Source organism: Girardinichthys multiradiatus, chromosome 3, assembly GCF_021462225.1.
Source record: "Girardinichthys multiradiatus isolate DD_20200921_A chromosome 3, DD_fGirMul_XY1, whole genome shotgun sequence".
NCBI classification, from domain to species: Eukaryota; Metazoa; Chordata; class Actinopteri; order Cyprinodontiformes; family Goodeidae; genus Girardinichthys; species Girardinichthys multiradiatus.
Window position 1 is genome coordinate 33,980,379 of NC_061796.1, and position 15,631 is coordinate 33,996,009.

General features: G+C 37.9%; 1 protein-coding gene across 4 annotated transcripts in view; it reads right to left on the reverse strand.

Annotated features, from left to right (window-relative positions):
* phldb3 (pleckstrin homology-like domain, family B, member 3) overlaps positions 1–14,349 on the reverse strand; it is a 31,004-nt gene extending 16,655 nt beyond the window's left edge. For 2 of the 4 annotated variants that reach the window (XM_047361539.1, XM_047361540.1), the window contains exons 1-4: positions 13,345–13,556; positions 1,668–1,823; positions 1,347–1,457; positions 77–214 (exon numbers count right to left, since the gene is read on the reverse strand). In XM_047361539.1, the coding sequence (XP_047217495.1) occupies positions 77–214; positions 1,347–1,457; positions 1,668–1,823; positions 13,345–13,404 (465 nt within the window). In that variant the 5' untranslated portion in view covers positions 13,405–13,556. Of the gene's footprint in view, positions 1–76; positions 215–1,346; positions 1,458–1,667; positions 1,824–13,344; positions 13,557–14,052 lie in introns of those variants that run through there. The other 2 variants (XM_047361538.1, XM_047361537.1) reach the window with 2 other exon arrangements.
* Positions 14,350–15,631: the final 1,282 nt, after the last annotated feature.

The following is a 15,631-nucleotide window of genomic DNA, read 5'->3' on the forward strand; positions in this document are numbered from 1 at the left end:
ATTATTTCACATTACAAAATGTAATAAACACATGCATTTAAAGAACATATTTCAAGAAATATTAGTTTGTGCATACCTTATGTCTGTCAGAATGTTTGTGCTTCACTCTTTCTCTGGCTTGTTGTTGTAGAGCCAGCAGCTTCTGCATGTGTCGGTGCAGCTGCTTCTTCTCTGTCTGCAGTTCACCCTGCAGCAAGGCGATCTCCAGCTGCAGCTGAAAGGACAAGAGAGCTGACCAGGCTGAATCATCAACCAGACACTGAGCCAGTCAGATGTATGCATTCTTCAACAATTACTTTTGCCTGCCTGAGAGCTTAAATTTTTTATTTTCGTTTGTTTGTTTGTTTTCATAAAGATTTCTGGATGAAAGCAGATAATATTTTGGTGCATCATTGAACCACTGTTGCCAGTTTCCACCTTATCGAGAACTAGTTCCAAGTTCAGTCCACAGTGGTAAAACTTTATTCATATTAATAGTAGTTAAACATTTTAAACTAACTTCAACAATATTAACTAGAGATTAAGTGTTTATTAATATTTAGATCAGGACATCATTCGTCAATCACCATATTAATATCGAGAAAAAAAAGCATACCTCATTCTCATATTTTCAGATTTACGCTTTTGGAAAACAAAACCAATGTGAAATTTTGATAAAAAAAAAAAAAACTTTATAAAGATTATGTTTTTCATTTGCACATTCCTAGAGCACAATGAGCTTGTTGTTCCTCTGAACAGATTCTGTTCAAACAAGTCAGCTAACAAATCTTTTAATTATGTAAATATTAAACTTCTGAACTGTTATTTCAGAAATATTATTACCTATACAATGGTCAGAGACCAAAGTTAAAGTCCATTAGGTTGCAACTTTATTTTTCTGCTTTACCTGCAAACACTCTCACCCTAGGTTCATCTGACTCCGATGAACAACAGAAACCAGGCATATGTTTAGGGCAAGAGCGTTCAGTTTATGGTGTTAGATTTATAGCAAAGACATGTATGAAAGAACTGCGGTCCGCAAGTTCACCCTTTTAGGGGGAAACGTGACACTATTTTTGGCATAAAGAGCCCAGATTTTGTAAGAAACAAAGAAACACCTTCTATTTACTCTAAAACGAAACGCCATCTAACAATGCCAGAAGGAGCTGCACTCAATTCAAGTTAATCATGTAAAAATAAACAATAGTAAAGTTCAAAGTCCTTCAAAAACTAATATCCACTCATGACTCATCTGTCAATTTCAATGTGTTTGTTCACACCACTGGTTCAAACTATCTATTTTTGGGGTGCCAAAATAATAATTTTTCTTTATGTCCAGCTGTGTAACAGCAATCTCAGATTCTCACCTCAATCTTCAGTTCTTCCTTTTGCTGATTGATCTCTGTAATGCAGTGTTGAAGCATTGAAGGTGATGGAAGGACCCTCAATGATCTCACCTCTGGCTTTTTAAGGCAAGACTGATAATAAAAGGGGGAAAAAAAGACAAGCAAATCAAATGTAAGCTGTGAATCAGCCCAGCCATATGTCTAGACCTGGTGATTTATTGCTTTTGATCCTAATATAAATTGTTCCTTTTTAAAATAAAAAGTGAAACGGAATTAATTTGGCACAAAAAGTATGACTAACTACCATGAACCATCATAAAAAACCTCACTTAAGTCCTTTACCTTCTCGCTCTCCGTACTGCTGCTCTCTGTGTCAGACTCTGCCCCCGAGGAGGCGGGACTCTGACCTTCAGCCACTCTGGTGATCCATGGTTGCCGCAGACCCTGCTGCCACTGGCTCCTGGAGTTTTCCATATTATGTTGGGGCATCTTTAAAGCCTAAAACCAAGGAGACAGTTATTACAACTTAAAGAGTCTGACGAAAAGGGGATATTACTGTTACTTATATCTGCCGTAAGGGCGAGTGCATTTGAAGGAATCAGGTCATGGTAAAGTGAGGGGATATCACACTACAGTGTTGCGCATTAAGAGGTTAAACCACAGAAATCCCCTTTGGGTTTCAAGAAAGCAGTCTGTGACGGGGAAAGTGTCTCACTTTGGAGAGGAAGCAAAAGCAAAAGTGGGGAGAGATTTCAGGATGTGCGCAATGGGTTGTGGTTGTGTTTCAGAGACCTGGTGTGCGGACATAGGCGTTACATACAGTGGTTTCACTTTTCTGCTGAAAGCTTTGATCCTCAACAGCAAAGAGACAATATATGAAAAACTATCCATCTGGATATTACTTTGAAGTATTGTTATACCAAGCTTTTGTTTTGTCACTCACATTCCTGTGGAATACTAAAGCAAATATCATTATGCATTGTGTTTACCAAGTATTACATCAAAGTGGCTCCCAACATTTGGGAATTTGTCCTCCTAAAAGCCTACATTATGCTGAAGACTTCTATTCTATGTTGCTCTTTTGCAATGAGCTGGTGGTTTTATCTTCACACAAAAACATGCAGTCAAGCAGACACAAAATTCTGGCCTTTTCAATGTCCAAAACCAACATGTGGGAAAAGAAAACTTTATTAGAACTTTTCCCACTGTTTTCCTCTTCAACCTCTATGCTTCCCCTCTGTTCTGAGATCAATACCTTATTAGGCTGCAAGGAAAGAAGGAAGAATGGAAGCACAAAGATAAATATACCGCAGGGATTTAAAAGAGGTTTCCAAATGATGAATGAGACAATGGCATCCAGCAAAAGGAGACAAGAGAAAAATGGTAATGTATGGACAGACAGAATAAAAAAAGACAATGGTAGTGTTGTAGTACAGCCTAGGTGTAGTATAACAGTTTTACAGTAGATAACAAAAGAAGCTATAAATAACTGTGACTTATCTCTTTGACATGTAAAGGTTTGAAATTTGCTTGTGTGTTTCCCATTTGTCTGATAACGATGTCACTGACTTTACGATAAATATGACTAATAACATAACAGGACACAAATTGAATGTTGGTCTGTGATCTAGACAATTAACAATATTCAATAAATGACACAAAAACAGTCCCACACCTCAGAAACAACAAATAAAGACACAAAAACTGATTTTTTTTTAAACGTAGAGAAAAACCTAAAATATAGAACAAGGCTAATTAACATGTTTGCTCAAGTGTGCTTTAATTATCTCTTTCCTGTGGCCTCTCTTAATTATGCATTGCTTTTTTACACTAATTGCTGAATTGTTGAATCTATGCCATGAACAATCAAGCCAGTTCTGATGGGAAAATGTGCATACATTTTGTGAATGAAAAACTGATTGAAAGAGATGTCCAGGCAAGATTTAGCAAAAAGATATTTATTCATATGAATGTATTGAAAGACAAGCAGAGATTTGAGAAGATGTTTTTTATTTTATAAAACTAGTTTATCTAGGGTCTATTTATAAAATTGTATTTTATTTAGAACAATTAAGCATGCCAAAAGGTCCAAAGTATTTATAAATAACATTCTTATTGACACAGCAATTAAGAAAAATACAGAATTAATCAACAAAAGAACTAAAAACAAAACTAATCACACAGACATGGTTTTTGCCATTGTTGGACGTGTACAACCTGGTGAATATTAGTGAAGAATCTGTTAAACATTTAAAATATACAATAAGCAGCTATTGTAAAGGAAATAAAAACAGCAATTCTAATATTGACAATTTAAATAAGAGTCATCATTACCCTTTGTTTCTGTCAATATTTGCTACTAAATTAAACCTATTTTCAAAAATGTATCTTTACAATGTTAGTTTAATGTAGGACTAGTGGAGAAAACATAGAATTGTTAGTTTTCATCTATCTACACTCCTATCTCAGAGAGCTTTACATTTTAGACGTTGTGGTTCAACGCAGACTGAAGCATGTCTGCCCTTCATGTTGTTGAAGTTAAATGATTCACTAATAGCAGTAGTTATTAAGCACAGCTCCAGTTCTGCGAGTACAACTCGGCCTTCGAAAAAAGTAAAGTTAAACACATTAAGACAGGTAATGGAAACTGTGTTAAGCATCTTCTATTTGAAAGTGCACTCTCAGGAGTTTATGTAGCTTGAATGGTGTATTATCACACAGGTTTGGTTTTCTGTGGTAAGTTAGAGAGCATTTAAATGTCTTCAGAATTAATATTAACACAACCATATATTCACCACAAATAGCTGTTTCAGTTTGACATGATTATTTTAGGCAAACACTGACCGCTTCTAAATGTTATATTTGTTGAGAAAAACACTCAGAGCAGCAGAATCTGGTATGTGTTAAACAGAGAGAGAGAACTTCATGTTGAGTCACATCATTATCCAAACATCAGTACAAGTGTATGACCTCCAACTAAAGTCCAGTTAGATACCCTATCAACTCCACACACAAAGGAGAGTTATTCAGCATAAAGTCCATGGTTTGATGTGAACTTACCACTGTGTTCCAGTAAAAACCAAAAGCAATAGAAATGATGTGCTCCAAATACAACAAAAAGAGTGAGACATTAAGGAGAGAAGTAAATATACCAAAATCAGCAGATGCAGAAAATTGAAGGCAAAGTTCAGCCTGAGAGCAAGATCAAAGAACAAAACAAAGTTTTGTGTCCAAAATTAGATTTGATTGCAGGGAGGGGAGCACCTCCAGAGAGTTAGATAGGAGAAAAAAAAGTGAACAGAGGTGCAGTTAAGCATCCGGTGAGCAAGTTTTTATGTGCTTGTCTAGCAAGGACAGCAATGAGCAATCACAAGAGAAAAAAAAAAAGAAAACAACAACCAAAACTTTCAAACTGATGAAATAAAATGTAAACCACACTGAATTCATTTTCTTTTTGAGACTAATCAATCGTAACCAAGAAAACTAATCCTCACCACAGAAACACACACCAGTGTGAGGGAGTAATGTAGGTTCAACAGCATTAGAAGCAGGGAGGGAAAGAATGTTGTCCATGTCATATTATCTCACCATGTCCTCACATCAGCAAGTCTTATCATTCATTCTTTCAATGCAAGGCTCCATTCCCAGTAGTCTGCAAGTTTGAATTTGACTACATACAGAAAAGTCAAAGTTTTAACAGGAATAATCCTGTCTTATAAAAGTGGCTTAGTCTGAGCCATAAATTATAATTACACTTCTGTGGTTTGGAATGCCCTAATTCACAAGATCTCCTGATCCTGAAATTAAAACATTTATTTCAAATATATTCTCTGCACAGTTCACCGTGCAATTACACTAGTATTAGAAAATCCCTAAGTCAATTCCTCCCAATGCTGATTCAATTTTTGTTCACCTCTAAAACTAGGTGATCAAAAGGTGGGATGGTTCCCTTTTAAAGAGGCTAAAAATACCATGTTGGACATATAAATCCTTTATAGATTCCATATTACCTGAACTGTTTTACAACAGTATTAAAACAAACATGGAGGAACCTTGTACTAGTCAGTCAAATTGCCGTAAGATGAACCTCCTAACCACCATCAGCTCATTCAAAGTACGTAGACAAATAAATGTATGGATTGTTTCAATTTTAGGTTTTCCCTTCAAAGACTCAGATTGTGATATAATTTGCACCTTAGTTGACACACTGTATAAAAAGACAAACATTTATTTCCTCGCTGTCTGACATTAGATCAGACAGGCAGTTAGGGTTCCCCAAATTGTTTCTTTTTGGTAAATACCAGAATAATGACTGAGAAATTCAGAAGTTTACACTCTCTATTTGGTATGATGGCCTGTTGTTTAGTAGTGCAGTAACAGTAAAGCTTGGGTTAAACAGTTTTGGATAGCCTCATTTAGGGTCCTTATAAATAGTTTGCTAGACATTCAGCCCATTCATCCAGATAGAACTAGTGTCAACAGTCAAATTTGATGGTCACCTTGATGCCGCACATCTTTTCACCTCCGCCAACGAAATTCTATAGGACTGAGATCAGGGCTTTGTGATTTGTTGACTCTAAGCAACCTTAAAAATAATTTGGAGGTATGCTTAGGATCATTGTCCTTTAAAAAGACTTGTTTCCATCTAAGCTTTAACTTTCAGGCTGATGTCTTAAAGTGTTGCTTCAAGATTTCCACAAAATGTTCTCCCTATGATGGGAAAGTGTTCTCAGGCTTGGAAGCTTCACCCTTAGCACAAATTACTGCACCTCAGCTGACCCATCTGTGAAACCCATCAGGGTTGCAGATGACATACCTGTCATTGGTCTGATCTATGACAGTGGAGAGTCTACATACAGACAGGAGATAGATTGGATGGTCCACTAGTTCCGGTCAGAACCACCTGGAGTTTAACCCCCTCAAGACTGTGGAAATCATGCTGGACTTCTGGGGAACTCCCCCAAAATTGCCCCTGTCATCAACAACACTGTGTCAACTGTGGATCACTTTCGGTTCCTATGAGCCACCCTGTCTTGGGACCTAAGGTGGTCCTCACACATAGACACTGTTTGAAAGAAGTCGTGTGTTCATCTGTTACTGTGTGGTTTGGCTCATCCACAACACAGGACAGGCCCAGACTCCAACGAGCAATTTAGCCTGCAGAGAGAATCATCAGGGCTAACCTTCCCTCCATCCAGGACTAGGGTCAGAAAAAGGACAGCTAACATCTCTGCAGGCCCCAAAGGAAACAAACTATTTAGACTTTTACCTTCAGGTCAGCGCTACAGTGCATCATTTGCAAAGAACAGCCACCAGAGAGACAGTTTCTTCCCCAGGGCTGTCTCTAAGATGGACACAACACCTCGCTCAAAGTGGTCTGCTCCTCCATGAAACAAAATAAGCATATTGCACTACCCCAACCTGCCTTTCTTTCTGTTTATATACAGACAAAAGGGAAAAACTTGTTGTACATACACATATATGTACATACTGCTCCTTTGTCTTTATTTTAATTTCCTCTATATATATATATATATATATATATATATTGTATTTAAATGTTGGTACAATGTGAGTGCTGGAAACCAAAGTCAAATCCCTTGTTTGTGCAAAGCTGGCCAATGAAGTTGATTCTGTTTTGTATTTTTATTTGAAGAGATGAATGTGACACCTTCAGGCATTTAGAAATTGTACCCATGGATGAAACCAAACTAGGGGAGATGCATAATTCTCCTTCTGGCTGATTTCTTTTCATTTTTCCATTATGTCATAGGCAAACAGTGTGTTTGAGGCTTTGCATTAGAATACATCCACAGGTCTGCCTTCGAATAACTTAAATGTCGAGAAAGATCAGAAGCAGCTTAAAAGCATCTTCATTATGAAAAGCTATCAACAGAAAATATTAATTTCATTATTCTGGGATTTAACAGTTATCAATAATTTTAATAAGTCTAACTGGCCTAAAACAGGAAATTTCAGCTTGATTTAATTGTGCCTTTTTATTCCATATAGAAATATCTGGTTTAAAATGTATTTTTTAAACGAATTGCATGTGGAAGACTAGGTTTTGTTGTTGTCAGTGCTGACCATGAACCAACAAAGCTAAATAATACTTTAAACAAAATGTGTGTGTTCCTCATGTTTTTACTATGCCTTTCAGTGTTATCTGAAAATATATGCACTTTCGGTAATTAACCTGTGACTCATCATATTCAAAGTTTGACTAATTTGTTCCTGAAAATTGAAACCAGCATACTGTTGACACACCTTAGCTCTGGAACAGAGACAACACGAAAACCACCCAATATGACTAACATGGCCTGGTCCCTCTCCGGAACCCCTCATTGAAGAGACACAGCATTGTGTTTACATAAAGTCAACACTGACAACAGCTATATTCCACCAACTACATTCAGGACAAAAGACCAGGAACGATGGCATGCCCAGTGTGGGTGTGAATGCTGATTACAGCCTGTCACTAACGACTCAGTGAGAGGGAACTACAGGCAAGCATGTCACAGGTGGAACATGTCAGCATAAACGGTTATATAATGACACAATGCTCAAATACATTGGAAGGAATATCAAAAACCAAAATCAGGTGCAAAACAAAGAAATGAATGGACATTGTAAATATCAGCAGGGTCAAACTTTTAAATCATATATTAGGTGTACTAAAAGTGAGGTAATGTGTAAGGGAGTAATATCTAGGTCACAGTGAACTTCAACAATAAGCAGGACGTTTTTCTTCATTTAGTGGTTTGAAGGAATAAGTTAATTTTTGGGGTAACATGAGGATAGTACAGGTCCTTCTCAAAAAATTAGCATATTGTGATAAAGTTCATTATTTTCCATAATGTCATGATGAAAATTTAACATTCATATATTTTAGATTCATTGCACACTAACTGAACTATTTCAGGTCTTTTATTGTCTTAATACGGATGATTTTGGCATACAGCTCATGAAAACCCAAAATTCCTATCTCACAAAATTAGCATATCATTAAAAGGGTCTCTAAACGAGCTATGAACCTAATCATCTGAATCAACGAGTTAACTCTAAACACCTGCAAAAGATTCCTGAGGCCTTTAAAACTCCCAGCCTGGTTCATCACTCAAAACCCCAATCATAGGTAAGACTGCCGACCTGACTGCTGTCCAGAAGGCCACTATTGACACCCTCAAGCAAGAGGGTAAGACACAGAATGAAATTTCTGAACGAATAGGCTGTTCCCAGAGTGCTGTATCAAGGCACCTCAGTGGGAAGTCTGTGGGAAGGAAAAAGTGTGGCAGAAAACGCTGCACAACGAGAAGAGGTGACCGGACCCTGAGGAAGATTGTGGAGAAGGGCCGATTCCAGACCTTGGGGGACCTGCGGAAGCAGTGGACTGAGTCTGGAGTAGAAACATCCAGAGCCACCGTGCACAGGCGTGTGCAGGAAATGGGCTACAGGTGCCGCATTCCCCAGACCTGGGCTACAGAGAAGCAGCACTGGACTGTTGCTCAGTGGTCCAAAGTACTTTTTTCGGCTGAAAGCAAATTCTGCATGTCATTCGGAAATCAAGGTGCCAGAGTCTGGAGGAAGACTGGGGAGAAGGAAATGCCAAAATGCCAGAAGTCCAGTGTCAAGTACCCACAGTCAGTGATGGTCTGGGGTGCCATGTCAGCTGCTGGTGTTGGTCCACTGTGTTTCATCACGGGCAGGGTCAATGCAGCTAGCTATCAGGAGATTTTGGAGCACTTCATGCTTCCATCTGCTGAAAAGCTTTATGGAGATGAAGATTTCATTTTTCAGCACGACCTGGCACCTGCTCACAGTGCCAAAACCACTGGTAAATGGTTTACTGACCATGGTATCACTGTGCTCAATTGGCCTGCCAACTCTCCTGACCTGAACCCCATAGAGAATCTGTGGGATATTGTGAAGAGAACGTTGAGAGACTCAAGACCCAACACTCTGGATGAGCTAAAGGCCGCTATCGAAGTATCCTGGGCCTCCATAAGACCTCAGCAGTGCCACAGGCTGATTGCCTCCATGCCACGCCGCATTGAAGCAGCCATTTCTGCAAAAGGATTCCCGACCAAGTATTGATAGCATAACTGTACATGATTATTTGAAGGTTGACGTTTTTTGTATTAAAAACATTTTCTTTTATTGGTCGGATGAAATATGCTAATTTTGTGAGATAGGAATTTTGGGTTTTCATGAGCTGTATTCCAAAATCATCCGTATTAAGACAATAAAAGACCTGAAATATTTCAGTTAGTGTGCAATGAATCTAAAATATATGAATGTTAAATTTTCATCATGACATTATGGAAAATAATGAACTTTATCGCAATATGCTAATATTTTGAGAAGGACCTGTATTTAAGATAAGTTTCCTTTCAGAAGAATATGCAAAAAAAAATGTCATACCTTTACAATCAAGACGTATCTAATTAAACAAAATCACAAGATGTCACCCATCTGCCTTAAAGGAACAAAAACAACTTAATTTTTACTCACCTGGTTGTAAAAACAAAAAAATAACAGTGAAGTAAATGATAAAATTATGAGGCTTTTGTTGAAGCCAGGAACTTTAACGCCCAGTTGCACCAAACACCAGAAGAGCAGTAACAACATAGATGTCAAAATGCCTCTGCAATTACTCGAATGCCCCTTTTTCCATAGGCTCTACTTTGGCCGGCTCCACTCCACTTTGCCCGAATCGTGACTGTTTCCATTACTGGCTTTCTTGGTCCCTGCCTGTCAGCCGTTCCCATCGGGGCTGCACAGGACCGATATGGGACATTAATAAGAACCGATTAGCCACGAATGTGGTCAGCCATATGTCAGCGGCATGAGAACGTATTCGCAGAGGAAAAGGAGAGAATCACATGCCACGGATTTTACCACACATTGCCGGGAAAACCTCAAAAAAGCTCAAAAGCGAGCAGGTCAAACCAAAAGCCATGAGAGTGGTTCAAAATCATGGACGCTATTTATGGCCATCGTTCCGCCAGTTGTGGATGGGAAGGTGGTCAGGATCCTGCAACCTCACTGTTTTAGGAGGACATGATGTGCGTGTGTGAGTGTTTTACTTTGCACAGAACATGACGCTGGCAGCTAGTGGAAACAGCAGATTTTGTGCCGAGTAAAGTAGAGCAGAGTGGAGCCATGCGGTGCTGAAACCATGGAAATGAGGCATAAGCGGCTTTTTTTCATCTATAGAAGACATAAGAGTAAAACCTGCTATTAAGCCTTTTGAACTTTAGTAACTTGCCAGAATTAAAACCTTTGGATTTACTCAAAGGAACCAAATCTGCAATCATTTGAAGTTTTGTTTAATGACACAAGATTACTAACTCACTTCCTTATCCACGTCTTCTCAGTATTAAGTGATGTTTTTCCTTTCATTTTTCAAAAGTTGATTATCCAGTTTATCCAGTCTCATTTTAAATTATTTCCTTGTTCTTCAACTAAAAAGCAGGCTTTAAAAAATGATAAATAAATAAATACTTCCAATTTTTTATGAATATCATTCCTGTTCAATAAATGTGGCTTAATGTTTAAATAGGGCAATCCTGCTTCCTTACAACAAATGAAAATGAAACTGCCGGGATATTAAGCTGACAGAACAAATATGGTGAACTAAGCGAAGCGACCTCTGGACCTTTTGTATATAGCTCCTCCTGGCTCAGTCCCAATGACTGGTAAACTGTCACGACTGTACAAGTGTGTCACCAGAAGAAGCCCTTGATACTAAGCAATACTAGCAGTCACCCCATCATTGCTGTGGGCCTCAGTAAAGTTGTGAAAAAAGTAGGCAAAACACAGCAGATTGAAGCGGCAGATCCACTAACAGAGCCACAAAATCTTGATGTTTTAGTGAATAATTTATAACTTTTTAATGTCATTCAGTCTGTACCATCTGGCAGAAGGACAACCAGTGGAAATCAGCCTTGGCTGTAATTGGATGTTAACATTTGTGTTATTCAAAATGTTCATCAATGCACAATGACCCTCTTTATCAAATAAAATAAAAGAAAGAAAATAGCAGCACTGGCCTCAACAATATGAATTAAAAACCTTCTGATTATGAAATGCAGCCTAAAGAGATGAGCGTCCAGGTCTGCTGTCCCCGCTCAGTATATCTGCATGTTTTAAAGGATGATTAAATTCAAGTTTGTGTAAGTCTGAAATTATTTTAGTTACAGTACATTGCAAAAGCTTTCGTGGACCTGGAACGTTTTCACACTACAACTACAAATTTAAATTTATGTTATTCTGATTTTTGTATCATAGAAAAACCTTGTCTATTGAATTTAGGTCTGAACATTGACTGAGCTATTCTAATACAAAATCTGATACAGTTTAGGTCACTCAACTGTAACTCTGGCTGCATGTTTATGGTCCTTGAACTGTGGAAAGGTATATCTCCATCCCAGACTCAAATGTTTGTAGTCTCTTACAGATTTTGTTATAGGACTGCCCTGTTTTGAAATCCCACAGGATTTCTAGTGGTTTGTGTCAAAAATGGCATTTTTTGTTTCTACTTTTTCAGAATGCCTATTTTGTTGTAATATATCACTTAATTGTGGTTTGTACTGTGCTCCTGACTTGTGTATTCATTGGTCTTCGTGATGCTGTTTGTTTTCTGTACTATAAAAACCGTTGAGGCCTTCACAGAACAGCTGTATTAATACTGAGATGAAATTACACACAGATGGACTACAACTAATAATTTGGTAACTGCTAAAGGGAACTGGTTGCAGTGGATTAGGGTTATTAAAAGGAGCTTAAAACAACTGCAAAACAAACTATTTTATATTTTTATCATAGAAATGTTGATAACCATGTATCAATTTTTTTCCATTTCCCAGCTATGCACTCCTTTATGTTGTTCTATCACATAAAATTATAACAAAATTCATTTAAGATTGTGGTTGTAACAGGACAAAATGTGAAAAGGGTAAAGTCATAAGAGGAATTTAAAGTTGGGCTGAAACAATTAAACGGATTAATCGATTATTGAAATAATCGGCAACTAATTTAGTAATCGAATAATTGTTAACTGGTGTATAGACATTAAACATGTCATTTGCTGACAGAACAACCCACTGAGAGCAGTAATTAGGCAAAAATCTATCACAAAATATTCACATTTTGCACTTAACACTTGGAAACGAATAACAACCAATGCAACTATTTTCACCAGTTTAGATCATCACCTGGTAATGTCAACACATGCACTGACAACAAACAATCATCCAAACTCTGGCCATTTCTTCTGTATGACTGTCTACCTTCTTTTTTGTCAGTGAGTGTAATTTGGTATGTCAAAAATCAGACACATTACATTAAAAGTCAAACAAAACCCAACGTTGAAATAGCAGACACATTGGGCTTAAAACATCGAATTACTGTTTGAAGTGTCTTAGTGCCAAAACTAAAACTGAGCTTTGAGGGTGCATCTGATCTTCGATTAAAAACCAAAGCTGCCAAATGCTACAAGAGCAAAACCATGTAAACATTTCACCTGTATACAAGTTTTAAGCACTGATCCCTATTACTAAATTACAATATTGTATTAAATATAATGAACTACTCTCAGTCTAGATTCAATAGGTGTCTAGATATAATTTTTGCAAGCGGCTTTATGTGGTTAGAATGCCCTGCAGCCTCAATACATGTTTCAGTAAAGGATGCAAGCCTACACCTTCAGCTGTTAGCATTATTGTTCTCTCAACTTACAAGTTCCCACAACAGGTTTAGGTGCATTCCCTTTAGTATAATGAAAGGCACTTGGGGGATGAGGAAAACCCCAAATAGATAGCAACAAACTTCTGCAAGGTGGAACTGGCAGAAGTCCATCTTAATTACACTTCATATTACAAAACAGTGTTGGAGAAGTTAAACAAGATCTATGCACGACATCAAAAGCACTCGGGCAAGTACTAAAACCTCATAATAAAATATGAGTGACATTCCCTCCTTACTTCCCAGCTTTTCGCTGTGTAATAATTGTACTCACAGAGATTCCTTTGGTCTGAGTATGTCTGTGGAATCTGTGATGCAACAAAGAGTGATCCATTAATAACAGTCCAGGACACACAGGGCTCAGACAGATTTGTCCAACAGCAATCAAAGCGAGACTTCTGCCTGTGTGTCTGAATGAGAACTGAAAAAAAAAGCTAAAGACAGAAGACCCCAGACAGCAAATCCTCACAATCCTACCTCAGCCTTGTCTCGCACCCACTCTGTTTACCCACTGAGTGCTGATGGAGGGATAAAGGGCCAGAGATCTCAAGGTCTTTGTAAACACAGGGGGTGGGTGGACTTAAACGTATTGTCACGGGACAAGCTTTGATAAACACAAATTTAGCTCAGAGAAAGTTTTTTTTGTATTTTCAGAGATAACAGGTCATTAAAACGAACTATAATGTGAACTGGTATAAACCCAACGAATCAGTCATGTTTCATTATCACTGCTCACTTCAAATAAAGCAGATTTGTAAAGACAACAAATATCAGGAAGCTGCAATAATTCCTCTGAAAATTTAACAAAGGGGTTTCTAATAACATTCATAACTGTCAGAGGACATATTAATGTCCCATTCATAGTGAGCATTTTGCCCTGTTTGCTTCATGTTGTCAGATACACTCCTGAAGCGCTGTGCTGCATGTGGGGCTCTGTTGACTTAAAACTAGAAAGTGACAAAAGTAAATAAACACACTTTACCTGGAAAACGCGTTTCCATTTAAACGCCTGGAGATGACGCTCCTCTTGTTCACAGGCGAGGAAAAAACCGTGTAGCGAAGCGATCTTTTAAAGCTGCTTCATTTTCAAACACTGACTCAAAAACAACTCCCCGTCTCTGATGTTGGTTGCGAAGCCAAACGCAACTTTTTAGCTGTTTTCTCTTCTCGTTAACGTCCCCGGTTTGTTTGAAACCCTCTCCTGAGAACTGACAGGTCTGTATGAGCGAATCGTCGGCGTCAACAGGTGAGTCTGAGCTGTGAAATCACGCGGAGGAAGGTGACGACAGAGGCGGACACAGCCTAGTTGAATAAATAGCCCAACGGTGGAAACATTGTTCACTTACAGTTCACCGTCTTAACCTTTTCCACCCAAGTGCTATAAAAATGATCTTATTTTATTTTATTTTTTTAATCCCCCACTGAAATGTGATTTCTATTCTGGGAACTTGCGCGGTTTTGTCACTGCTGACTCGAGTTCCCTGCCAGTAATCGTTTAATATTTTCAAAAAAAAAAAAAAAAACTCCTATTAGGATTTTCTGGTTATAACTTCAGATTAAACTCGACACAACTAAGCGTAACTAAACTTAGACATTACAGACACATTTCAATAAATTAGAATATCATTGAAATGTTCATTTATTTCAACACTTCAATTATTCATGTTCCTTAAAGATTTAAATTTAATAGTCCTTTTCACGAAGTCTGATAGGAAATGAGACAGACATCTATTAAAAGACAATAATAATTCAAAAGGAGTATCAATTTCTGAAAAAGGTCAGTTTGTATTTACATTTGATTTAAAAAATGGCATGTCCCCTTGTACCCTTTTCACTAATCAGTGGGAAAATCTTAAATGGCATTACAGCAATCAAACCTGTCTTATAATTGCTAACCAGCTTTTTGCATGTTTCCACTTGTACGATATTTCTTTGGTGATGAGCTCAAAGTTTTTGAGGTTGAAAAGCCTCCTTGCCATAACCCCAATCCTTTGCTCGCTCCATGGATTCTCTAATCTATTAGATTCAAGTTCGGACTCTGCATGGGCCACACCAAAATAATCATTACCTACAGTCAGTAGAAACATGATAAAATAAGGGCAGAGTGGTCTTTTTATGCTGGAGTTTTTCCCTCTACTCAACTTTCCAATAATACGCCTGAACTAATAAAGACCAGCTGAAAATTGATTTTCAAAAAAGGTGAACAATACATCCAATCACACTTGTCATCGCAAAATCAACATGTGCAATATTGCAATCTCAACGGACTGCTTTGATGCAATGTTTGTCTGGCTATTATATTTATGCAATGCATTCACGCTCTGCATGTCAGTAATACATTTGTCTGGCGGCTAGACTTGGACTTCAGTTCATGCCCACATGTAATATGGGGTTTAATGGCCTGGATGCTAAAGTTCAAGGGGTGCAGTGAGGACATTGTTATGTGAGTTAATCGCAAGATATCATCATTGACATATTTAAGCATGAAGCACTGACTCAAGCTGCAGCCCAAGCCTTGTGAATCTCCCCATAACTATTAAATGGGCTTTGTTTTACAAGTC